Source organism: Cervus elaphus, chromosome 22, assembly GCF_910594005.1.
Source record: "Cervus elaphus chromosome 22, mCerEla1.1, whole genome shotgun sequence".
NCBI classification, from domain to species: domain Eukaryota; kingdom Metazoa; phylum Chordata; class Mammalia; order Artiodactyla; family Cervidae; genus Cervus; species Cervus elaphus.
In genome coordinates this window covers 15967179-15993209 of record NC_057836.1, presented here as the reverse complement: position 1 = coordinate 15993209, position 26031 = coordinate 15967179, and the positions used below count along the sequence as shown (strand labels likewise).

Genomic DNA, 26031 nt, shown 5'->3' with positions numbered 1-26031 from the left:
TGGGTGAGGGGCACGAGTGGGGGTGGGGAGAGGACAAAGAGAGCCGTTGGTCAGAGAAGGGTTTCTCAACCCCAGCTTCACTGGCTGACACACCCTTTTTGTGGTGGGACCTGTCCTGTGCATTGTCAGATATTTAGCAACATCCCTGCCCTCTCTCTGCCCACTGACTGCTGGTGGCACCCCTCTCTGCTAGCTTGTGACAAAGAAATAGTCTCTAGAGGTTGCCAGGTGTCTCCCAGAGGGTAAAGCTGCCCCCAGATTGAGAAGTGCAGCTCTGGAGTCTAGGCGCTGCGTAACTCTACGCAGGGAAGCGTCCTGCCATGTGCAGGGGGGAGGCGGGGAGGGAGAGATGAGGCACTGAGGGGCTGGACACACATCAGACCCCTGGGCTCAGCGTCTCCCTCTGGATCAATAACCCTTTGCTGCTGCCTGCCTCCGGGCTAGCGAGAAAGATGAGACAAAGACAAGCTTAGGAAAAACCTCTAAAACTATATAAAAATATTTATTCATTAGAAAACAAGAAAACTGACAAACATGTATATATATATACATTCCAAGGAAAACAGCTCAACTCGGTTCAGTTGGGCTAGTTTAAGAGCAAAGCCTTACGTTATAATGACTACTTATGCATTAAAAAACCAAGGAGACAGGCACACAAGTATTTTACAAAGAGAATGAATTCAGGGTCACTCTTTATAAGACACCTGCACAGCAGGGTTGGGATAGGCAAGGCTGCCCTTAGGACCTGTGCCTGTGAGCAGATGCCCGGCGGATGGGGGTGGTTTTCTTGGGTGTCTCATCTTCTGTCATCTCTGCTGACAGTTCTTTACAAAGAATTGGGGGAATAAGAAAAAGCTGAGTCACAAAGATGGTGAAAAATAGGTCTCAGAGAACAAATGGGACCATCCTAGACCATACTGCACAGGAAGATGATCTTGGGGTGGGGCCTACACAGCAGGACCCCATCAAAAGTCAGCCTGACCCCCACCCCCACCCCAGCACCCCCACTGGCCCCTGCCCTACTCCTTCTGGGCTGGGTCTGGAAGGGAGCACCGCACCTTCGTCGCTGGATTCATCACTCGAGAAGACAATCCTGAGTTTCTTTCTTGAAGCTTGCTGCTGGGTGTTTGGATGCTGGCGGGTAGGACGGCGGGGCTTCGGTGTGACAAAGTCGTCTGATGCTGTAGATGCCACATGCCGGTGTCGAGCGGCTACAAGAGGCAGAGGTGTGAGTCCGAAAGAAAAAAAGGAACCTCTATCAGAGAGGAGGGCCCCGCCCAGACTCTCCCAAAGGGCGGCCCCACGTACCAGCTGGCTGTTTTCTGGCTGACGGGGCTCTTTGGCTACTGCCTTGGCCAACCTCAAGTTCCTCTACTGCGTCCAAACCTCTGGTGTGACAAGCCCGAAGCTTCTGCTCAAATTCATCTATTACAGCCTGGAGGGAAAAACAGATCAGAAGCAGGCCTGGAAATTGTTATTTCTCTGAGTAAAAAGAAACAAGTCCATGAATAGAGATAGAGGAATCTTAAATGTGGATCACTGAAAGAAAGAACCCAAATGAGAAGCGCACACACTCCGTGGTTCCGACAACATGACATCCTGCGAAGCCTCCGTGACAGTAAAAGGATCAGTGGTGGCAGGGCTGGGGGTGGGGGTGGAGCGGGGAGCAGGGGACGCTCAGGGCGGGGCGTCGACTGTGAAGCACACACAGTGGTGGGCACAGTCACGATACATTGATCAGCACACACATCACCAGGAGTGAACCCCCCTGGAAATCACGCTCTCTGCGCAACGGGGATGTGTCAAGGCAGGTTCACAGATGTCCCGCGCAGCCTGTGGTGGGGGACGTGGGTAACTGGGGTTACCCACGTAATGGGGAATCCTATACTTTAATTTTGCTTTGAACCTGAAATGGCCCTTAAGAAAGTCTCCTGAAGAAAAGAAAAAAAGAAACAAAGAATAGAATTGGAGACAAAACATTGGGTCTCAGGTCACCCGGTTACTTGGTTGCAATCAGCTGGGGATTAAGTCAGAAACCCGGAGCCTCAGAACACCCGTGTGAGCTGCGGCCCGAATGCAGCAGGTGCCGCGCACCTTGCCCTCGGGCTTGGCCCCACGCCGCAACTTGCCCACGATGGACAAAAAGGCACTGAAGATGGACTCGTCTGACAGTTTATCGCCAAAGCAGTCAAAATTGTCAAGCATCTTGTGGAGACCCCGCTCCGTGAGGGGCAGCTGAGACATGCAGTAGGCCAGGTCCCGGTACTGCCGCTCAGTCCTGCAGGCAGGGAAGGTGTGGTGAGGCTCAGCAGGACCCCCGAGAGAAGGGTCTCCCCGAGCCCTGTGGAGACCCCGAGAACCCTCCAGGAAGGCAGCATACTGGGCTGTGCGGAAGCGCTGACACAGCTTCTCCACCAGGCTCTCGGTCTGCTTGTCCTTTGTGATGTAGGAGAGCAACTGCCTGCGGAGGGGAAACGGATGGACCACCTTGGGGGCGGCCCCAAGCCCACTGCTGACACCCGGCCAGGCCCTCCCCAGCTCCTGCCTTCTGTCGCCCTCCTGCCTCAGCAGCAGACTCTCCTCTGTCCTGGCCTGTCCCTCCTGCCTGCTCCCTCACCTCAGGGAAGGGTCCACCCCACCCTCCTGAGGAATTTACAGTGTGACTGGAAACTTAGAACAAAGCAGCTGCCATCCAGCGAGTCCTGTTTACGTGCTTATTGCCGTGTTAGGACTTTTATCTTACTGAATCTTCTCAAGAACTAAGGCACAAGTATTTGGGGGCCTCATTTTACACAGGAGTAAAGTACAGAGGCGGGTTGGTGCTGAAGTCCACACAGCTCAGAGCATCAGACTGGACATCACGAACAGGTCTGTGTGATTCCTAAGCCTGCTCTACAATGGAACAAATGTCCTAAGGCCCCAGGGACTCTACTTCATGATGGTGTGGAAAGGCTCTTCCTCCACCCCTCCCTCGGGGGCTGACAGGCGGCTGATGATATCTGGAAGGAGGTTATAGATGGCATTCGCCTGTAAGAGAGAGAGTCACGTCACAGAGACCAGCACACGACTGCCCGGTCCCTCGGCAGCAAGCCCTAAGCCACCCCACCTCTTACTTTGTTGGAGAGCTCGTTGAAGAAGTTCTTGGCCAGGGCAGCGATCTGAGGGGCAGGGTCGATGAGCAGCACGGCCATCTCACTCACCTGCCCCTTCACCTTCACCATATCCTTCAGGATCAGGTGGGTCATCACCAGCGCGGCTGTTTTCCGCACGTGCTGAGAGGGGTCCCGGAGGCTAGGGATGAAATCTCACAGCATTAGTACGTGGGCGTACCCAATGGCGGCAGGGAGGCCCTCAGCAGGAAGCGCGGCCTCTCTTGACAGTACCTTTCTACAGGCAGGTAGAGGCTGTCTAGAGTGGAGTTTGGGGAAGGAGGCCACGCCTGGTGCCAAGGCTTCAGATGAGAGGCATAATCCCTTTGGGTCACACCCAGCCAGGGTGTGCCCAGATGTGGGAGGGAGCCCTAAGACCAGGGGGGACACAGTTCTGGGGATTCCCACACCGACTTCCCATGACCTCCAGGGCTGGTGGGGACCGTGATGGCACTGGGAGGGGTCTCTCACCGAGCATACAGATGGGGTGTCCAGGGGTCCACCAGGTTGGGGAAGCGGATGGCCAGATCCCCAGTAGCAATCATGAGGTTAGAGCGAACGATGGGGAGCGATGACTTTTCTAACATGGTGAACAGAAGACGAAGCTGGGAGTCACAGAAAGTGGCACTAGAGGCAAAGAGAGGATCGTCAGGGAAACCGCACCAACCCCCACCCTCCTCGGGAAGGCAAGCTCCACCCTGGGGCCCACCTGATCATGCAGAACTTGCCCAGGGCGAGTGAAGCGGCAGTGGAGAGCTCCGGGTTGCTATAGAGACCAGGGTTGTTGCAGACTTTAAGCAGAAGTGGAACAAAGGCAGCCAGTGTCTGTTTGCCTGGTGAAGGAACAAATCAAGGTGTGGGACGGGCTCCCCGGCTAGGGAAAGGCTCACCCAGTAGCCCTTCTCACCTTCCAGCAGCTCCAGCTCACAGATGCCACGGATGAGTTCTGCCTCGGTGTCATCAGCTGTGGCCCCGCCCAGCCCCATCTCCTCCTCCAAGGTGGACTCAGAGTTTGAATTCTGATGGGAAAGCAGCCAGGGATCATGGGTGAGCAGACAGTTTTGATTCCAGCCTATCCGTCATTTTGCATGAATGGATCTGGGGAAGGGAACATTCTGCAAGCTGTTCACAGGCTTGTCACGTGTATCTGAAGAGGAAGGACTCGTGAATCAAACAGGAAAAATACTAGGTCCCCTCCATTTGTGTCTAAAGTGGCCAGAGCATCCCACATCTCTTCCGATTCATCCTCATAGCAGCATATAACTTCCTGGACAAAATAAACCGTTGGAACCTGCCAGACAACGGCTCAAGGTCACAGAGAAGGTCAGACTTTACCCCAATGCTGCAGGGCTGTATCTCATTTGTCTGCCAGACATCACTGCCTCTAGTGGAGAGAACACAAGGTCCCATCAAGAGCCAGGCCCAATCTCCAAGGCTGCCAGCAAGGTGGTGGGAGAAGCAGGTTCTAGCAAACACTGCCTCGGCCACAGCCTTGACTTTTTGCTGAGGTCCCTACCTCAATGCTCTGGATTTACCTAAAATGCTTCGTGGGTGATCTATGCTCTCACTAATCGTTTTCAGGAGCAAGGAGGCAGAGCCTCCATGAGCTCAACGAACAGGAGAGAAGCAGAGCTTCTGAAGGAAACAGAAGAAAGCGTGAAGGCCCTGAGGGCTGGAAGCGAGTCTGGGAAACACCTGGGGCGGGAACCCAAAAGCGCAGGCGTGCGGCTCACCTTCTCCTTGGGCTCCTTCCTCTTGTGCTCCTGCTCCTCCCGCAGCACTCGGCGCCGACAGAGCTCCCCGCTCACGGCCTGCTCCAGGTGCACCAGCTGCTGCAGAGCCACGTCCCCGGCCAGGGACAGCAGGTTCATCAACAGGAAGGTGGGGAGCACGGGGGTCTCCTCTGCAGGACGGGGGCAGGAAAGCAGGGAGAGAAAGGCCATCAAGTCTCACAGGCCCCTGCCCTGTTTTCACTGATGGGCCCCTGGCTCATGTGCTCTACACCCAGGGAAGGAGCAGGAGGGCTTCCCTGGTGGAGAACGGTAAACAATCCGCCTGCCAATGCAGCAGACACAGGTTTCCATCCCTGGTCCAGGAAGATCCCACATGCCTTGGAGCCACTGGGCCCAGGTACCACAGCTACTGAGCCTGGGCGCTAGAGCCAGGCAGCCATAGCCACTGCAGCCCTTGTGCCCTAGAGCCCACGCTCCATAGTGAGAGAAGCCATACCAGGAGAAGCCCATGCACCACAACTAGAGTCGTCCCCACTCACTGCAACTAGGGAAAAGCCTGCGCAGTGAAGACTTGGCACAGTCAAATATAAATAAAATTATTTAAAAGAAGAAGCAAGACATGAGGGTGGAGGGCATGGCAGCAGTGACTGTGCAGCCTGAGTGACAGAGAGGGGCAGGGAGGGCTGAGGGTGGCTGCAGGAGGTGGTGGTGTCAGGGGCTGCTGCCGGGGGCCCACCACCCCTCCTGCCCTCTTACGCGGGGCCTCCTGGGGGTCACTCTTCTCCTCCAGCTTCTCCAGGGCCTGCTTTGCACAGTCCTGCAACATCTGGGCGCAGATCACCTCGGGGCCCTCAGCCAGCTGGTAGATGAGGGCCACGGCCGCCTCCTTGAACGGGACCCAGAGCGGGTCTGGGTGGACGCTGCCTGCACAGGAAGAGAGGGAAGCTGCCACCGCAGACAGAGGAGCCACTTCTGCCCCAGGCCCTGTGCGGCAGCTCACCTTTCGTGACCATCTCCCGCAGTCGCTCAAACAGGCGGTGCTCCTGGGGCACCCGGAAGGGAGGGTGACGTTCGCCCATAGAAGGCTGTTGAGGGCAGGGAAGATAACGCGGGTGAGTGTTGTGTGGACAGGAGGACATCCACTCTCTCTAGTTTGGACGTTACCACCCCACACACCTTCCTCCTGTCCGAGATGTTGGCAATGGCGTGGCACACCTGCTGGGCCAACCTGTAGTCCGGTGGGAGCTTCTCGTCCAGCCCTGTATTCACCAGGGTGTCCAAGTTGCTTCCCACAATCTCTGGCTTTCCTCTAGGAGAAGAAGCCGCAGAGTTAAAGCCACTCATGGACACCTCTGTGTGGAGACCACCACCAAGGAGGGTAGGAGCCAGCACCCTAACTCAGGGCTTCGTGATCCCTGGAGCGCTACGTGCTGGGCTGGCCCTCAGCATCCCTCACGCACCGCTGACCCCACTCTGCTGGGTGGATTGGAATTGCACTGTCACTTTTTCTCCATTTAGGTAGCAACGCACACACAGAGCTCAGCTGGGTCTGAGTGCTCTCACTGGAGCAGTAATAACGGTCCTCAGGGAACCTTCCTTTCTTCGCTCACCCCTCAGCTTGTCTGATCTGAGACTCACCGTGCCATCATCCCAAGAAGCATGATGGAGGAGCAGCGCTCAAGAGGGGAGCAGGGCACCTTCTCGGTTGCCCGCTCCCACAGCACCTGGGTCACTGCTGGGCTCAATTCTTCCTTCTGTACAAACTCACAGATCTGGAGAGGAAAGCAAAAGGGCTCAGGCCCCAAAGTAACAGTTCCCCTGACACTTGGGCTGCCTCCTCTGAGGAGAACACTGAGAACCCGAAGTGGAGAGGAAGGAGGCGGCTGAAGATGTAAAGCTGGGGTCTGGGAGATACCACCACCTCTGCTACTTTCTACTCTCCTATTTCTTTAGATGTTTCTTTAGATGACGTGCTGAAACTGAACTTGCTGAGTTCATGCACATCTATAGTTTGGACAACACTTTGTGGAGATTTCTAATAGGTTTTCTCACCGCTACCACCAACTCAATATGTCCCAAATGGATACCATCATCTTTTGCTTTTTCATTTCGCCAATGACACCACCACCAACATCCATATGCTTCAAACCTCTGTCACCTAATTTTTTATGCATCGGTCGCTCATTCCCCCTTTTCTCCCTTTTAAAATTTGTCCTCCATGAAGAGCCACTCAGTAGATGTTCCTCCCACCCCCGAAGTCCAGACTCCTGTCACTGCACACCGACAGCAGCCTCCAGGAACATTCCCGGCTTCGGCTCCCACCAGCCTGCGTGCTGAGCTCTCCCAGACGTCTGCTTCATCAGGCCGCAGCCCTGCTCACCATGTACTGATAGAAACAGCTCTCTGTGGCCTGCTGTGTGGGCTCCTGGCCAGTTGCTGCCCTGCGAGATCTCGGGCCAGGCGCCTCCAGCAGGATCTTCTTTGCCGCAGTGAGGAGAAAACCTGGCCGGTGGTGCTGCTCCTCCCAGTGGAGGCTCGTGGTCAGCACCATCTCTGCCTTGAGCCCCACCACCCAAACCCTTCAAAGGAGCTCTGCCGCACTGAAATGCTGGCCCCTGACCGACAAGGTTCAAGTCCTAGATCCCACGGATCTTCCCAGCTCAGCTCCAACCCGTTTCCAGCTTCACTATCTTTTCCAGGTAATAATCTTGAGCCAGAATGCAACAGTCTTCCTTCAACAACACAGGCAGTGCTCTTGCTCGGCTCTGTCTGAAATGTTTCCCCTCCTTTCTTGAATTCTCTAAATCTGACGCATCAAGATCCAAATCAAGTCCTGCCACCTTCGGGAAGCTCTGCCCTTGACTCTTCGACCTGACACTGCTCTCTTCTCTACTCGTCAACATAACATACCAGGCAGGAGTATGTTTTCCGGAACTCTGAAGCCTGAGATTGAATCTTAAACTTTGTCACTAACTGGCTGAAGTTAGCCAAGTTCTTTAAGCTCTCTGTACCTCAAGTTTCCTATTGGAAAAAGTAGATAATAATAATGCCTCCTAGAACCATTGTGAGGATGAACATGTTAATATGAACAAAACGATTAAATTAGTGCCTGGCATAATGTGTTATACTACTGTTGCTACAATAACTGTTACCTACACCACTTAACTATCTGCTGCATTGCTCTAAAATGTTTTATGTTTTTTGGCTGCCAACTAGAGTTGAAAGCAAATAATCTTATATTTCTTTGAAGGGCTGAGTAAGTTGCTGAGCACACCATAATCTCACTAATACTTGCTGAATGAGTTAAGTGGAAGTGAGCATACTTACGATTTCCTCAAGACACTGAATGGTCCCAACTGAAGCGTCCACCAGCAGCAGAGAGAGATTGTGAATCAAAGTCTGGGCCTTGGCTCTGTGGGAACAGCAGAGATCAGGGGTCATTAAAAGACGGAGAAGCTGAACCTGGCAAATAGGTTATTAGGCAATCCCACCAGCATCAAACAAAAAACAACTATTTCAGATAAACAGACAAAGAGAACAAACTAGCAGTCGCCAGTGGGGAGAGAGGTGGGGAAGCGGCAATATATGGGTAGGGGACTAACAGGACAAACTATCGTGTATAAAATAAGCTACAAGGATGCACTGTGCAACATGGGGAATATTTTATAACTAAAAACAATATAACCTTTAAGAATTCTGAATACTACAATGTATACTTGTAACTTATATAATGTTGTATTATACTATATTTCAATAAAAAGAAACAAACCAAATAACTGCTTAGGCTGGGTTTCACTGGGAGTTCTCTCCCCCAGTCCATCACAGACCTAATGCCTCTGGGTCTAGAAGTCCCCTAGGAGGAGCCCACTCCCCCACCTCCCCTCAGGAGACTAGACACATCCTGGGAGAGGCTGACTTCAGGGAAGTTAGCAAAGGCCAATGCAGCCCGTGTACCTGGCGGAGTCCCCCTTGGGTTTGAGATAAAGTTGGCGGTAGGCATTAAGCACAGCATCCCGGACGCCAGGCTCCTTCGACCAGATGAGAGGCAGCATGCGGCGCACCCCAAACAGGGCCTGGGGTACCCCAAATTGGAACACCATCACAAAGAATTCAATCACCTCCTGCACCACTGAGAGGACAGCACAAATGTCACCTATCAGCACGGCGAAACGCCCCAACACTTAAAGACAGAATCTCTCTTAATGTAGCAACATGTGAGGGGTCACCCTCCCCATTTCTCCTGAGGACCCCACCTCCCTCCCATGCCCCGTGAAATACAATATGCACACTCCACAGGGCTACACCAGGCAAATGGAAGTAGAGAATCTGGGCCCTTCAAAGGAGCAGACGGACATCAATCAAATACAGACAAGACAGGTCCTTCCAACTGCGAGCCCTGGCCTGTGCGGTAGGGATGCCGGCACACCTGTAGTTGTGTGTTCGTACATCATCTTGCTGATGATGCCAATGGCCTTGGTGATCTGCAGGGAGAAGCTGTGGGCGTCCTGCAGGTACTGCACCAGCAACTCCTGCTTCACCAGCTCATCGCTGCAGTCCTTGGGCTCTGACCCACTGTGCTTGTCCCTACAGCCAGTCTCTCCTGGGCCCAAGCTCCCTGCAGCCGTCTGGGGATTCTCCTCCTGGGTGGGAGCTGATGGGCCTAGAGTTAGAGAATTACAGGATAGTTTTTGTTCAAGGGTATGTGGGGAAACCTAACAGTTCTAAACATCCATGAGTATGTGTTTCTACCACAGGAAAGTTTTGTTTTGCCATGCTATGCGGCTTACAGGATCTTAGTTCCCTAACCAGGGATTAAACCCACGCCCCCTGCAATGGAAATGTGAAGTCCTGACCACTGGATTGCCAGGGAACTCCCAATAGGAAAGTACAAATTTAGAATTTAGTCTAAAATATCTTGGTTCATTTCTCAGAAAAGATTTCTTGAGTCGTCTAATGGCTTGAAATACCCTCCCACTCCCTGTGACTATGGATCTCAGGCTTGTGGGTTGCTTCCATTCCCAAGCAGACACAGTGCAGACACCCCTCTGGCCTCTTTCAGTACCAGGCTGTGAGTCAGGTCAGTGTTTGACATAAAGTCAATGGGCCATAAATACTAGCTGAAGTGTGCTGTTTGCTGACTGAAGAAGGAAAAGGAATTTACCTTTGAAGATGTTTCCTAAGAGACTGAGGAACCTAGTCTCCTCTGACTCTTCCGGGTCCACATGACAGAAGGGTTCAGACTTCTGGAAGTGGCTTATGGCTTCTTGAGTGAGGATGATGGCCTGCCTGACAGAACACGGCCTGTCACCAATCCCGCCCCCTTGAGAGTGTCACTGCAGCCTGTGTCAGAGAGCCTGGTTCATGAGTCCCCCGAGAACCCAGACTGTCTGCTGGAGAACGCTGTCGCTTGTGTAAAAAGGGGTCGGGGCAGGAAATGAAGGTGCATTTGACTGTGTGACTAAACATTCTCTCTAGAAGGAGGTGCTTAACCACTACTGTTGCTGCCCTATGGGAAGGGAACTACGTGGCTAGAAAGCAGGCTTGGAAGAGATTTTTCATTTAAAAAAAAGGTATCATTAAAGAATGTATATATGTGTATAACAGTTACTCTGCTATACAGCAGAAATTAGCACAACTTGCCAATTAACTATACTTCAATTAAAAATACACACACACACACACAGTTTCCCAAAGGTGAACTCTAAACCTAATGGGTCACGAGAGAATACTGCATTCTCTCCCGTACTTGTAACTAGCTTTGGTGAGTAACCGACGGATGCGTCCTTCCACCTCCTCGGGAGTCTCTGTCTCGGCAACGCCCTCAGACATCCCCTCTCCTTCCTGGGGAAGCGTCAGCAGCTGCTGCAGGGTAGCTTTCAACTCTGGCAGCATGGCCTCCCACTCCTCGGTGGGGTCTAGCTCTGTGGCTGAATGAGAAGGTTTCACTTAGACTCTTGCCTTGAGCTCCCTGCTGTGGGGAGAAGGGTGTCGGGGTTGAAAGCTCCCCCACAGCCCCTACTCACAAGGCGCTGTGGCTCGCCTCTGGGCCCTCATCTCTTGTAATTTCTGTGTCTCCTTCTGCAGTGGTCCAGCAAGGTCAGTGTCACTAAGCTACCAAGGAACAATGAATTATCAGGGTCATTAACTCATGGAATTTCACCTGTTTCCATTTAATCCCTCTTCTGGGTGGGCCAAGGGCTACGTACCTTGCAGGAAAAGGGATTATTGGCAAGAAAGCTGGCGAGCAGCTGGATGGCGCTTTTACAGACCAGTACCGACTTGTCTGCCAGACGCCCCACAGCTAAGGCCACCACTGCCTGGAAACGCGTCAGGGGCAGAGCCTGCGGGGGGCAGGTGGAGAGGATCAGATCCCAGCCCACACTGGCCATAATGTCAAGATGACGGTGAGGTGCACTCTACATGTGCGAGCCACTCATCTGAGGAAACTTTTCTATGGGATGTGAGTAGTTCAGGAATACTGTGTGTATTAAGACGGTGTAGTTTTTTTTTTTTTCGGTGTAGTTCTTGAATGGAGCCAGAATCCTTGTCCCTGATAAAAGAGGACCTTTACTACTGGCAGTGAAATCCTGAATTCTAGACTCTTCTTTGACACAGCTGTTTTCCTTTTTCCTTCAGCCTGCATAGAGGGGTTCTGTGGATCTCTGTCACATCAACGGCCACTCACCTTCTGCTGGACGATTCGGGTGAAGAGCTGCAAGACGCGGCTGCGCACAAAGGAGTTGACGTCGTGGCAATGGGCCTGCAAGGTGTCCAGGAACTGGTCCCGGGTGTCCCGGGACGCTTCCTCCAGCTGATCCCCGCTCAGGACCTGCAGCACCATCTCTGCCATGGCCGCCAGCACAGCGTTGCGCATCGTGTAATTCTGAGGGAGAGCGAGGCTGGTGGGGCCCTGCACCTCCACACTGACGTCCTTGCCCTAAACTCTTATGCTGCTCAGCATCGGGACCTCAGTTCCCTGACCAGGGAGAGAACCTACACCCCCCTGCATTGGAAGCTGGGCATTCATCCTGAGGTCACTGGAAAAAGCTGAATGACAGAAGGGCCTTGTCTGCTCAGAAGAGAACGTAGGGACAAAACAAACAAGCGCCCAGAGCAGCACCGCGCCCCCGCACCATGCAAGGAGGTAGTCATGGTGGCAGCTGAATGTGAAGTCATATCCACTCACCAACACACGTCTGAGAAGCATTGATTACCACCTTGCTTCTGAAGCCTCAAAGCCTTTGATTCTTACTAATAACACTGCCTTCCCTCACAATCTCCTTCCCACAATTCACTGACAGAGAAACAGCAATCAGCCCTAGTGACCATGTGCACTGCAGAATCTGATGGGAGAATAGTCTAGGGTTTTTGCCACGCCAAGAACCAGAGAATGGGGTCTTGCAATATAGTTATGGTATCAGTACATCAGGTGAATAAGCAGATTCTTAACATTCACTGAGAGCTAGTGTCAGCTTGGGAAGGAGCCAGGTTAACACTGAGGACAAGAGAAGTGAGAGAGGTGATGTGGGAGCATCTGAGAGCCGGGCGGCAAGAAAGGGCTTCATCCTGAAGAATGGATGGACCCAGAACCACAGCCCAGTCCCTCACTGACTTAAGCTGTGGAACTGTCATCTCTCTACCAGGTTGGGATGAAAGTGTGATACTGACATGACCCTTTAATTCAATAAACGTCATCTGCTTCTCTACAGGAAGGAATTGTCACAGTGATAAGCCGAGACAATTTGACTTCATGTGAAAGTTATTACCTTCATGTTGAGAAACAGCATTTCAACAATGGACTCACAACCCACTGACCAAGGGACCACCTACCTCTCCATCCAGATGGTCTAGCAGAATGCACATGCTGGACATCAGGATGGCTGGGATGCGCTCTGCGAGTTCCGTCAGGAAGGCTGCAAAACCCTTTGCCCCCGTAGGGTCCCGACTCAGCTCCTGGGGACACTTCTGTCCAATCTCTCTACACAGGGGAATAAACACAGCCAGAGCAGCGTAACCTAATCACTTAGGTCCTGGCAAGAATTAAGTTGGCATCTAACATCTGAAGGGGGCTTCCCTGGTGGGTCAAGATGGTAAAGAATTGAGAGGGTTAACAGTTAGGAAGGCCAAAGGTCCCCACGCGGCAGGAGGAAATAAACTCCAAGTGGCAGACATATTTTCCCCTTTGCTACAACAAAATTAAAAGAGGCTTCTAATAACAACTGGTTCTGCCTTGAGCTAACCAAATTTTTCTTATGGAAATATTTTTCTTAAGCTATGTCAACGAAACGATGTATCTGCTTTGGAATCTGTCTTTCTTCAAAATAGTTCCGCCTAAGACTAATTTTTTTTTCTTTTCTCAAACCTTGGGTTGATAATGGCTCAACAAACCAGTATTCATGTCAATTGTTTTATGGCCGGGGATGATACACTTTGTGCCATCCTATCTCAAAAATGCATATTGTGGGAGAGGGGCCTGGTGAAACTCCCTCAGCCTTGAGGTGTCTCTCTTATCTGATCAGCAGCTTGCTAACAGACATAAAATGCCTTGCTAAAAACTAGCAATGGGCACTCTTTCTGTCCTCTTCTGATGTCTGTGTCAGAAGCTTTCTCTATTATACTTTAATAAAACTTTGCTACACAAAAAGGTCCAAGTAGTCAAGCCTCATCTCTGAGCCCGGATCGAAATCCTTTCCTCCAGAGGTCACGAATTCTGGTGTAACACACAGCGTGCAGCAGCAACCTTTCAGAATCTGCCTGCCAATGCAGGAGTTCAATTCCTGGGGTGGGAAGAACCCCTGGAGGAGGAAATGGCAACCCACTCCAGTCTCCTTGCCAGGGAAATCTTATGGACAGAGGAGTCTGGCTGGCTACAGTCCATTGGGTCGCAAGGAGTTGGACATGACTTAGCAACTAAACAACAACATCTGAAGGAATGTAGGATTAAACAGAGGATTTGTCTCCAATATTCTTCTTCTCCCTGAGGAAAATGAGAATTAGAAACGTAGAGAAGGCAGGGTCACCTTACGATCTCTCCTACAATGCTCTTCATTCCGTAATCAGTTGCCCAAAGACTCACAGCTGCCACCAGGATGGATGCCAGGTGCTCGAAGTGCTGTAGCATCTGGATGATCTTCACAGTGGCACCTGTGGAGTCCTGCACATGAGCCATGATCCTGGGCCTCAGGGAGGGGTGGGGAAAAGGAAGGGCGGACTCACTCAGCATGTGGTTATAACGTGTCAAAGCTACACCCAGTAGGTGCGTTATGGCTTCTCGGGTAGGGCGGTTCTTCTGGTGACTAATGGTGGGGTTCTCCAGGAGGCGGTAGCAGCAGCCAGTAACCAAGCTGAGAAAAGAAGATTAAGATGATGATATAAGTGGTCTGGACTCAATTATACTGCCCTTGCCTCATTCATTCTATCTCTGCTGCTGCAGTCAGGGTCTTCTAGTTTCTTCTACTCTATCACCTTCTACATCTAGTTGCTTTGCTGACCTCCATGTAGGTACTCCCTCCTTTCCACCAGTTATGATGTCTGCACAGAAGCTTAATATATGATAAAAGTTGGACAAAATCGGGACTTCCCTGGTGGTCCAGTGGCTAAGGCTCCATGCTCCCAATGGAAGGGGCCCAGGTTCCATCCCTGGTCAGGGAACTAGATCCCACATGCTGCAACTAAGACCCAGCACAGTCAAATAAATAAATAAAAATTAAAAAAAAAAAAAAAAAAAAAAGTTGGACAAAATCACTGATGACTTCTCAATGTTGAATGGTCAACTCAGTCCTTATCTTGGCTGAACTTTCGGCTGCATCTGACATAGCTGGTCACTCCCTTTCCCTTGAAGCATGCCTCATCTGGCAGCAGGAGCCCAGGCTCCTCCCTATTTCTTAGCTGGTTCCTCCTCAACTCACTCTCCTGATGCTGGAGTACCCCAAGGTACAGTCCTCTGATTTCTGCTCTCTTCTAGCTATGCTTACTGATTTACTGATCTCATTCAGTCTCATGGCTACAAACGCCATTTATATAAATGCATTACATTCCCAAATGGGTGCTTGAGCTCAGATCTCTCTCCTTTACTTCTTTGCTTTGTACATTTCACATCCGAATGTGACATTATTTGGATGTCTTAAAAGACAGCTCCAACTTTCTACATCCAAAGCAGAACTTCTACTTCACCCCCCAACACACTCCCACAGGCTTTGTTATCTCAGTTACCAGCAACTCCATTTTTTCAAATGCTCAACCCAGAACCCTAGGTGAGTCATCCTCGACCACACCCTCCCTCCAACCTCTAATGCATCTGCCAGCTCATCCTGTAGGCTCTCCTTAAGGAACAAATACAGACTGCACCCACGGCTCCCCATCTCCTCTCCCTCTTGGGTCTAAGCTATGGCCATCTCCTGCCCAAGTCACCGCCACAGCCTCCTAGCTGGTCTCCCGCTTTCCTCCTTTCCCACCAGAGTCTGTTTTGACACAACAGCCAGAGTGACCTCACTGCCGTGCTTGGAACCCCGAGGGGCCCCACCTCACGCTGATGGCAAAGTCACCGTGGTGGCCCACGGGGACCTGCAGTTGGCGTCCCCTGCTCCAACCTCATAGCCCGACCCTCACCTGTCTCGGCCGTCGCTCTGGCCTCAGTGCTCTTACATGGCCTGTTCAGCACACTCCCTCCTTGGTACCCATTTCCTGCCCATGCTCTGCCTTCAGTTCTCCTCGAGGCTCTCATTACCTCCTCGAAGACTTTGCTCAGATGCCACCACCTCAAAAAGTCTTGCTAGAGCCGCTGATACAAACTACAGGCCTTTCCCATCACACTTCCCACCCCCTCTGTTTTTCTCCATAGTAATAAACCTGAAAGCATACTACATATTTTGCTTATTTAAAAAACTGTCTTCTGCTCTAATATACAAACTCGTAAGAGGGCAGAAATGCTGGTTTTCAATACCTTTAATGATACCAGCCACGTAGTTAGGAGATTCTCTGTAAATACTGCTACGTGAGTAAATAAAGCTGTTTCTAACCTTCGTTGTCTACTTCTGAACAACTCAACATAACTGGCACACGTCTATATATTACAGATAGAACTATGGCATAAAACGAAGTATTTCAAAAGCATCTCTAACACCAGAGCCCTCATTCCTCACGGCCAGCATCCCCTGGCGCAGTCACCACCCACCTGACAAACTCCTCTTCGATTATTGAGTGGTTCCACAAGTGACGGATGTCCAACTGGAGCAGCTGTGTTAAAAGCTGAAGAATTGGTTGCCTCTCTTCCTCCCAGTCAAAGCCATGGGTTGCCTTGGCCCGGGATTTCCTACCCTAAAATAGGATATATTTAGGAAAAAATGAGGAAGAAAAGAGGGTCACAATCCGTTAGTCTGAGTGCCCAAGCTATTCAGTGTCAAGACAAGGTAGAAAGTAAGACAGAAGGATTACAAGTTCCAAACTATAAGAGCTGCTTCTCAGCGAAAGATACACTGTGATACTTCTGAGTACCTTCTCATAAACTTTAAAGGAGGACCAAGGGCAGAAAGGGAAAGGATTCTCAAAATCACTGACTTCCATCTTTTCCACCAACTCCCCCATCTCCCCAGACCCCTTATTAAGTGAGCCAGGAACACTAAATTACCTTCCCACCAAGCTCCAGGTCCATGAGACCCGTCTGGCTGCTCATGGTCTCAAAGGACTCCAAGAGGCGTATCAGAGCATAGCAGTTCATCTTGAGGGCGTTCAGGTGGGCGCTTCTGTCTGACATACTCAAAGCTGCATCATCCAAGACGGCAGGGAGTTCTTGGGAGTGGCGGGACACCACTGCAAAGGGCAGGATCTGGGGTCAGTTTCACTCACTTTCCTCACACCACCCAACTTCAAAGCCCCAGCACTTGCAGCCATCAGATTACCAAAGATCTGTGTTTCATCTCTCAGTGGCCACAGCACAGGCTAAGCCCTCTGGATCCCTGACCCTGATGTCCCGAGCATGCCCTATTCCTACTCTCTCACTCGTTACCCCACGTTCTCTCTGGCAACGGGAAGAACAGCCTCCATTGAAGAGAGGCAGCCCACAAGTAGGAAGAATATTGTCGGTCTGCCCTTACAGTGAACACACACTGCTCTGTATCGCCCACCAAGATTACAGACCTAGTAGGTCAGAGGTCCCGGGCTTAGCCAAGCCAACTGATTCACCACAGCCTTGATATCATCACATGGCTGATAAAATGCAGGGAACAGCAAACAAACAGCAACACACCCCTTCCGTCCCCTACCCCCTTCCCACAGACACCTTTTATCAGGAATTCCAGTGTGTCTTCCTTGAGGCCAGGGTCTATACTTCGAAAGTGACTATGAGGGAAAGAAAGTGCCAGGGGTGAGCCAGGAACCTGCAGAGCCCATTCTAACAGGTCAGATCAAACCCGAGGAGTCTAACTCTTACAAAAACAAGTGAAATCACTCGACTTAATAAATTTGGTGGCGAGCTGGGGTAAATGCTCATGAGCAGAAATATCAGCACCCAGAACCAGGTATCAGTGAACTATAATATGGAATATCCAGACTAACATGCAAAGTTAGGGCAAACAGTCACCAGGTCTTTTTAAAGTTACCAGAGGCGCTACTTTACTTACTGCAGAATGCTGTAGATGGTATCAAAATGCTCCAGCACAGCCAGGGGCCCCTGAGCTCGAAAGGCAGTCTGAAATGCTATAAAGGTGAAAGAAACTGATCAGTAAAGAGGGGAGAGGCATTTTTGGTTAATTCTGTTCAAGACAGAAAAAAATGGAGTTAAATGATTTTCTTGGTAGAATCACTAAAGGACACAGTTCATTTCAATGTAACCTATTATAATAACACCTGACATTTTGTCCTGTTTTATCAGAACAATTGAGTTTTACTACTCCATCTCTGAGCGAGCTGAAGCAAATAGTACTGTGTCTATTTTATGGCAAAAGAAATTAAATGTCAGAGTAGTTTTGCGACTTGTCCAACTTAATAATGAATACAAACTCAGAAATCTTTTTAGATTCTGAAATGATAAAAGTAGTAAAAACAGTATAGAGTTCCTGTATTCTTCACCCAGATAATGGTAACATCTTATATCACTATAAGGATCTATTCTAAACCAAAAAATGAACATTAACTGAACACTAATGACTAACCTACAGAGCTTGAGTTTTGCCAGCTGGTCTAATTCTATCCTTTTCCCAGGACAGGAGTCAACCTAGGACACCACAGTGCATTTAGCCATCACACCACCTTACTTTCCTCCGATCTTTGTCTTTGACACTTGAAGTGTTGCTTGCCAGTTATTCTATAGAATGTTCCTCACTCTAGGTTTGTCTGCTAGTTTCTCATGATTAGGTTGAGGCCATGCGTTTTTGGCTAGATCACTGAGAAAGGGAGGTTGCGTCCTTCAACCATTATACCCAGAAGGACATGATGCCTTATTACTGGCAATGTTAACTGATCAGTGGGTAGGGTTTGCCAGGTGTCTCCACTGCAAAGTTACTATGTTCCCCTTTGCAACTAATAAGTATTTTGTAGGGAGATACTTTGCAACTATGCAAACATCCTGTTTCTCACCACATTCTGCCCCCTAATTTAAGCAACAATGAATGACTTTTACCTGCCACAAAGATTACTTTTATTAAATGGTGATTTGTCTATTTCTATCATTCCTTTTATATTTACTAGACTTCCCTGGTGGCTCAAATGGTAAAGTGTCTGTCTACAACTCGGGAGACCCGGGTTCAATCCCTGGGTTGGGAAGATCCCCTGGAGAAGGAAATGGCAATCCACTCCAGTACTATTGCCTGGAAAATCCCATGGACAGGGGAGCCTGGTAGGCTACAGTCCATGGGGTTGCAAAGAGTCAGACACGACTGAGTGACTTCACTTTCACTTTCAATGGGAATGCCACTTTAAGTATGAGCTGTTTCTTTCCCTTCAATACATAAATTATGTATTCAATCAGAATGGGCTCATGAATGTTTTGTTTATTCTGTGTTTTAATCCATTCCTATTACTTTTTCTTTTGTTGTTCACACTGTCCCGTACTTGACCACTAGGAGGTCTTTCCACCCAGACTGCAAAATGCAGGACATATATGTGTGTAAGTATAAATGGACATACCCTTGTATCTATTTTTACCTCTCTAGTGTATATTAAAAACGTAAGTTCATTTATGTATTTGCTTAATCCTAGTATATACATGTAACAGTTTCAGAACTGCTAACCCATACCCCTTTAAAAAATAAATTTACTAACTACCTGACGCTAATTGTGTAAAGCTCTTTCGTATACAGCTCACAGTCAAAATGCTGGCTTTCCTAGTTACTTAGTTCTTCAGTCCTTTAGTGTGTTATGTCAAACATTTGCAAAATACTTAGGTTCATTTGCTACCATGGACCTGCTTTGATTCACCATGGGGCTACATTTGGAATGTGAGTGAAGTTGCTCAGTCATGTCCGACTCTTTGCAACCCCATGGACTATAGCTTACCATCTGCTATAAATTGAAAACATTGTTAAGTCAAAAATCTAATACTACCTCACCTATTGAATACCACAGCCTAGCCTAGTCTACCTTAAACATGCTCAGAACACTTACAACAGCCTACAGTTGGGGGCAAAAATCACCTAGTACAAAGCCTATTTTACAATAAAGTGGTGAATATTTCTTGTAATTTATTGAATGCTATACTTCCTCAAAGTGAAAAGCAGAATGGCTGTCTGGGTAGAGGATGGCTTTAAGTGTACAGGCTGTTTCCCGCTGCTGCTGCTGCTAAGTCGCATCAGTTGTGTCCGACTCTGTGTGACCCCATCGATGGCAGCCCACCAGGCTCCTCCGTCCCTGGGATTCTCCAGGCAAGAATACTGGGCGGGTTGCCGTTTCCTTCTCCAACGTACAGGCTGTTTACCCTTGTGATTATGTGGCTGTCCGGGAGCTCCAGTGTAGTGCGAGAGTGCTTTGTTGTTGCTGTTCAGTCGCTCAGTCATGCCTGACTCTTGCAACCCCATGGACTACAGCCTGCGAGGTTTTGTTCATGGGATCTCCCAGGCAAGAAAACTGGAATGGGTTGCCATTTCCTTCTCCAAGGGCTATTCCCCACCCAGGGATCGAACCTGAGTCTCCTGCATTGGCAGGAGGATTCTTCACTGCTGAGCCACCGGAGAAACCCCACAAACACAGCCTTGCTACCCTTGTATGGAGTTAATTTTTGAAACAACCTGTAGATCTAGCTCTTTCTGTGGGTGGGGAGGGAAAGAATTCTTGTCAAAATCTTTTCTGCGGTGCCAAGTTGGTTTGCCTGGAAAGTAAAGCTTGAACCTGTACTCCATTATCACTGCTGGCTCGCTGACCTGATTCATCATCACATTACAGTGTTATGTTGTCCAACTATGACCTGGTCCTTTGCAATGTTTAACAAACTATTTTATTTCCCCAGCTCCTACTGACTCCTTACAATATACTCACAGCACATCCTCCTCTTTATACGTTCTGACCCTTTGCCTCTCTTCCTTTAGTAGATGACTATTTTCTACTTTACCCAAAAAATGAGCCCCAAAATAATCTTGCCTCTCAGTCACAAATCATTCTGCCAACACCTTCCCACTTTGCTTCAGTCTCAAGTGAAAAGATTTTCTGTTCCAATGCTAAGCTGTTCTCACTGCCTTGCCAAAGTCTTACCTCCTTTCTCTCAACTCTGATTTCATCCTTTCCAGGGAACACTCTCTTTCTGACATGCTCAGGCCCCCACTTCTTTAAAACAAACAGTACAAAAACAATCAATGCCTTTCATTTGACTTTGCTCTCATGTCCCATTAAAATCTGTCTAATCTTTCTCAATTCCCTGAAACCTAGTTTCTGAGATTGATAAATCTAACAGCTATTCTTTCAAAGATTACCTGTTACCTACTTTCTATTACATTCAATGATTCTCTCCATTCACACCCCCCTCTACCTCTCCGAAGCATCACCCACTGACCTAGTCTAGTCACACTGCTTACATTTATATCCAGCTTGAATATTTACTAGACTAAGTTACTTAGCTTACCAAGTCTCGGTTTCTTCTTTTGTAAATTGGGAATAATAACAGATGGTATCTCTTAGGGCTTTTGAGAATTTTTTGGTAAAGATTAAGTGAGATAATCCATGTGAAGCAGCAAGGACAATACTTGGCACACAATGTAACTCAGTACTTGTAAGCCATTTCCCATTCTTACAAACCTCCTTCTGTAATCTAGAAAATACAGTAAGTGAAAATGAGAAAGAAATAAACACTGTTAACATCTGGCTAACTTTTTTTTCAGTTTATCCTCTATGCGTTGAGGTCATATCACATATTCATTTCTCTGTTCTGCTTTTTAAAACTTACGAACGTGGCTCGAGGAAACATACAACCATGCCAACTATTCTCATCCAGGACTTCAAGTAGGCCCTTAGTAAGCCTTTAACAAGTTCCCAGGCCTATTTGCTTTCTTCTAGGCATTACTGCACACCTTTTTTCTGCCCATAACAAAACAGAATCAGACAGAAGAGAACCTCCAGCTGTGCCAAACTCTGTATTACCGGCAGGCACTATCTGCATCTGGGTCCACATGTTCTACTTTCTCTTGCACTGCCGTGGATAAACCGTCCTTGCTCTAGTAAAACCATCTCCCCCCCACCCCCCATCATATACTCTCTGACCCCCTGTAGGATACTTCTCCAACAATTCTTCTTCCCTTTCCCTCCCGCATCATTAACTTTCCCCTCTCAGAGTATTCCCATTCGGCATGCATCCATGTGTGCTCAGTCACGTTCAACTCTTTGCAACCCCATGAACTGTATGTACCCTGCTGGGCTCCTCTGTCCATGCGATTTCCCCAGACAAGAATATTGGAGTGGGTTGCCATTTCCTCCTCCAGGGGATCTTCCTGGCCCAGGGATGGAAGCCAAGTCTCTTATACCTCCTGCGTAGGCAGGTGGGTTCTTTACCACTAGCGCCACCTAGGAAGCCCCACATTCAGCATAAACACATGTAGAGTTGCTCACCTTAAAAAAAAAATAAAAGTATTACTAAGTCTTTCCTTGACTCTGTTTGCCCCTCTAGCTACACCCTATTTCTCTGCTACTCCTTAAAGCAAAACAAACAAACAAACAAACAAACAGAAAGGCTTATCTAAACCTACCATCTCTAATTACCTCTCTCACCCCACTTTCTCACAAATGTATTCCGATCAGGCTTCTGACCCTACCATTCTGAAATAGTGTTCATCAAGGTTACTAGCAAAAGCCACGTTGTTAAGTCCAGGATTAAACGTGCAGCTGATCTCTCCTTTCCCTTTTCTTAATTTAGCTTCCATTTAGCATCTTTGCTCACTTTCTGCCTCAATGACTGGCCCTTAATTTCTTCTACTGGTTCTTTCTCATCTTTCCAGCCTCCAAATGTTGGACTGTCTTAGGTCTTACTTCTGAAACTGCTTTTCTTCTTCAACTCAATCTCATGGCTTTAAACACCCTCTATATGTTGAAAAGTAAATCCCAAATATGTATCAATAGTTGGCACCTCTCCCCTAAACTCCACAATCATATAACCAACAGTCTAAATCTTCTCCTTTCATACACTGCCCCATCTCAGTAGATGACAACTCCATTCTTCTAGGTGCTCAAGTCAAACAGCCTTATAATCATCCTCGATTCTTTTTCTAACCCTGTAAATCTAATCCAGTCCAACAATAATTCTGTTGACTCTACTTTCAAAATTTACTCAGAATCTAACATTTTATGATCACCTCTGCTGCTATCACCCCAAGCAAGTTCCCTGGTATTATTTCAATAGCCTCTGAATTAGCTCCTGCTTCTTCCCTTGCCCCTTACAGTCTCTGCTCAACACAATAGACATTCTTTGCGACACTATGGACTGCAGTCTGCCAGGCTCCTCTGTCCATGGAATTCTCCAAGCAAGAATATTGGAGTGGGTAGCCATTCTTTTCTCCAGGGCAATCTTCTTGACCCAGGGATTGAACCTGGGTCTCCTGCATTGCAGGCAGATTGATTATGTCTGAGCCACCAAATGTCCATCTGGGGATCTTCTTAAGAAGTGGATTTTCTGATTCAGCAGTTTGGGGATGGGTTTTTATTCTGCATTTCTAATAAGCTCGTAAATCATGATAAGCTTCTAACTAATGATACTAATGCTCCTGAAGACCACATTTTGAGGTTCAAGACTCTAGAATAATCTGTATTACTTCCCACCTGACCTCTTTTTTCCCAGCATGCTCCCCTCCAACCACACTGTCATTTCCCCACCTCAGGGGCTCAGGACTGGCTTTTCCTGTCTGCCCTTCCTTCGGAATCTGCACAGTTAATGTCCTCACTTGTAAGGTCTCTGCTTAAATGTCACCTACCAGCAAGTCTTTTCTGATCATCCAACATAAAATGCTGATCTGTAACACACACTGTATTCTTTTTTTATCTTTAAAGTTTTTTCTCTTTGGCATTTACAACCTTATTGGTTGTTGAAGGCCGTGAGAGAAACAATTTTGTCATCTGTCCGTTTACTACTGTATCCCCAGGTGACGAGAACACTTCCTGGCACACAGCATTACCACCAGTAAATACTTCAACAAATTAAACGATCTGATCATGGGTTATTTACAGAACTTACATTTAGGATTCTAAATGCCAAAAGCAATGCAATTGTTATAAAAGATAGAAAAATCCCTTTCTCTATCTCTGCTCATCAGAGCAAGGAGCTGTCATCTGGTAACAATAACGGGAAGGCCACGAAGAGACAAGCTGCAGTTTCATCATCAAGCTGCTTGATAATGAATGAACCCTACTTGCTGTGGGCGGTAACAGACTTAATCTCTATTCTCTGTAACTTTCCAAAGCAATCTAACTGATACAAGACACTTCCAACCAGTACAGTGACATTATGCGTGGGGTCTTGCTGATAATTGCAGGAACTGTCTGTGGTCATCTACAGGTTTCAGTGTGTAACTGAATTATATATATATTGTACAGTATTGCCACTGTGCACATATGCTTTTATCCATCATTGCACATTCCTGGAAATGTGAACTGGGCTCTAAAAAACTATTACCTGAAACAAGTCAGGTCAAATCTCAGACATTCTAGGAAACATTTTCTGCTGTAATTCTTAAAACTACCACGACTGTATTCTGGCATATGGTTAAGAGGTAAACATCAAAAATTAAATTCTCCCCAAAGACTAATCATATACACCAGAACTGTTTATTGCGTAACTTAGAGAAAGTGGTTAATGAATATATTCTTCATGTAACACAACACTACAAAGAAAACAGAAAGTAATAGAAAAGACATGTCCCTCACCCCCATGGAGCTTAGTCGTGTAGTGAACAGACAGACAATAGAATCAGATGCCGGCGGTTGTTCTGAAGCGCTAGTCACAGTGGCAGCTATGGAGTCTTACCTTTAAGGTGCGATGGAAGATGTCTGATGGACAGTACCTCTTGCACGACATACTGATTCACCCCTCCACTTTTCAATAACTCTTCTGGGGATAAGGGTAGATGGAATTCACATATTTGGGGAGACATCTTTCTCCCAGTGGCTCACAGGGCTGGAAGCCAAACAGCAAATAAGTCAGGGTCTACATCTAAAGGCTGTCTTTTTAATCTGCTTCTTTTACTCTCCTCCTCAAATATACATGCCGTTTAGTTTTGCATCAAGCTAATAACATTATCTTAAAAGATGTGATTAACCCTGGACTAGAATTAAACTCTAATTGTGGCTCTTTGACACTTGGTCACATCACTCACATCACAGATGAGGCCGCACTGGGCCTCATCTGTAAAACAGGATTACTGATCTCTGATTACAAAGTTGCTCTCAGGATCAAATGAGTCAAGGGATATTAAAATATTTAAAGAACTGTAAAGTGGCATATCAATCCATTAAGTTAGCACTGTTATTTCCGATTTATGGGAAAACTTCTTAAGTATATAGAGAGGTCTCATTTGAGACCAGAACAGTGACCCAGTGTGAAATGATGGGTTTCCTGTCTCCAGAATGACAGAACATTAATATTTACTATTTGTTTACTCTGTGCCAGGTTCTATTATGCTACGCAAACGTCATACCTGATCTAAGTCTCTCCAAATGCCTACTGCATGGAGTCCATAGTAATTTGACTCCATTTACAGATGAGGAAATTGAGACTAAGGAATGTTAAGCGATTTGCCCAAATTCCACTGCGGATCTATGACTGTTTCCACCACGCTGTAGCACAAGGACACACCAACTAGACCTCCAGTCTAATACCGCATCCCACTGCCGGATGCCAGATTTTCCCGGCCTCTCTTTCCCCGTTCCCCCAGAACACCACACCTTACAAGAGAGCTTCACCCGCCGTTCCTCCAACTCGCGTTGTGGGGCTGGAATGAAAAAAAAAAAAAAAACTCACGGAGGGCACAATATGCACTAATTTGCGAGGCAGCACTCCCGCGGGGAGAGAAACCGACCAATACCCGCCAGGCAGCGGAAAACACCCGCCACCGAGCTCAGCGCGGCGCGGGCAAAGCCACGAAAGTGGAGTTCAAATCTCAACGGCCGCAAGGGACCCAATCGCGACGCTCGCTGCAGAGACCGGCCAATCAGAGCGCGGGAGCCGGAATGCCCGAGGAGGGCGGGACTTAGATTCCAGCTCCCTCCCCCACACCCCCGCCCTCGCGGCCGCCTCCTTCCCTACAAGGTCCACTTTTTCCGCGGTGCTTGCCGGAGGTGTCGAGTTCCTAGCTGAGCAGTGGCCGTGCCCCTGGGACAGTGACCCACTCAGTCACCCCCAGGACAGGAGCCGACAGTTAGAAGGCTTAGGCTCTAGTCCAGCTTCGGCCATCTCCTCTGCTATGTGACGTCCAGCAGCTCACTTCACTCCCTCAGCCTCAGATTTCCTCCCCGGTCGAATAGGGGGAATAAAAACAGCTATAGCGCAAAACTGCTGTGGGGCACAGAGAAAGGAAGCTCTGGGCTCCAGGTTCTGGACCTTCATGCCCCTCAGTCGAGGGACGCCCAAGGAAACAAGAATGGGTGAATTTTCTTGCTTGAAGTTCATTTTTGGGACTCCCTAAACAAGCAGACGACACCATCCGCTCTTCTAGCGCATTAACAACTTCCGGCGGGCAGAACGGAAG

General features: G+C 48.6%; 1 protein-coding gene and 1 non-coding gene across 4 annotated transcripts; both read right to left on the bottom strand.

Annotated features, from left to right (window-relative positions):
- Window positions 1-483: 483 nt before the first annotated feature.
- Window positions 484-26013, bottom strand: NCAPD2 (non-SMC condensin I complex subunit D2). Of its 3 annotated transcripts, none has more exons than XM_043881226.1 (33): window positions 25884-26013; window positions 25229-25275; window positions 24312-24461; window positions 17500-17575; window positions 17160-17218; window positions 16509-16690; window positions 16056-16198; window positions 14099-14226; window positions 13903-14026; window positions 12713-12860; window positions 11568-11765; window positions 11089-11223; window positions 10906-10993; window positions 10629-10809; window positions 10044-10168; window positions 9309-9542; window positions 8837-9011; window positions 8210-8294; window positions 6521-6654; window positions 6059-6191; window positions 5883-5967; window positions 5639-5806; window positions 4883-5052; window positions 4057-4168; window positions 3859-3982; window positions 3621-3776; window positions 3114-3291; window positions 2933-3027; window positions 2381-2461; window positions 2095-2278; window positions 1309-1435; window positions 1059-1211; window positions 484-824 (listed from the first exon to the last, which is right to left on the bottom strand). In XM_043881226.1, exons 3-33 carry the CDS (start codon window positions 24436-24438, stop codon window positions 739-741), a joined length of 4194 nt encoding a protein of 1397 aa, XP_043737161.1. In that variant the 5' UTR covers window positions 24439-24461; window positions 25229-25275; window positions 25884-26013; the 3' UTR covers window positions 484-738. The 3 variants fall into 3 exon arrangements, with proteins under 3 accessions (XP_043737161.1, XP_043737162.1, XP_043737163.1); XM_043881227.1 differs by having other exon boundaries at window positions 25590-25974; XM_043881228.1 differs by having other exon boundaries at window positions 25617-25974.
- LOC122680923 lies at window positions 16766-17087 on the bottom strand. Its single transcript, XR_006336835.1, has one exon. It is a non-coding gene; the product is annotated as a small nucleolar RNA U85 (small nucleolar RNA).
- Window positions 26014-26031: the final 18 nt, after the last annotated feature.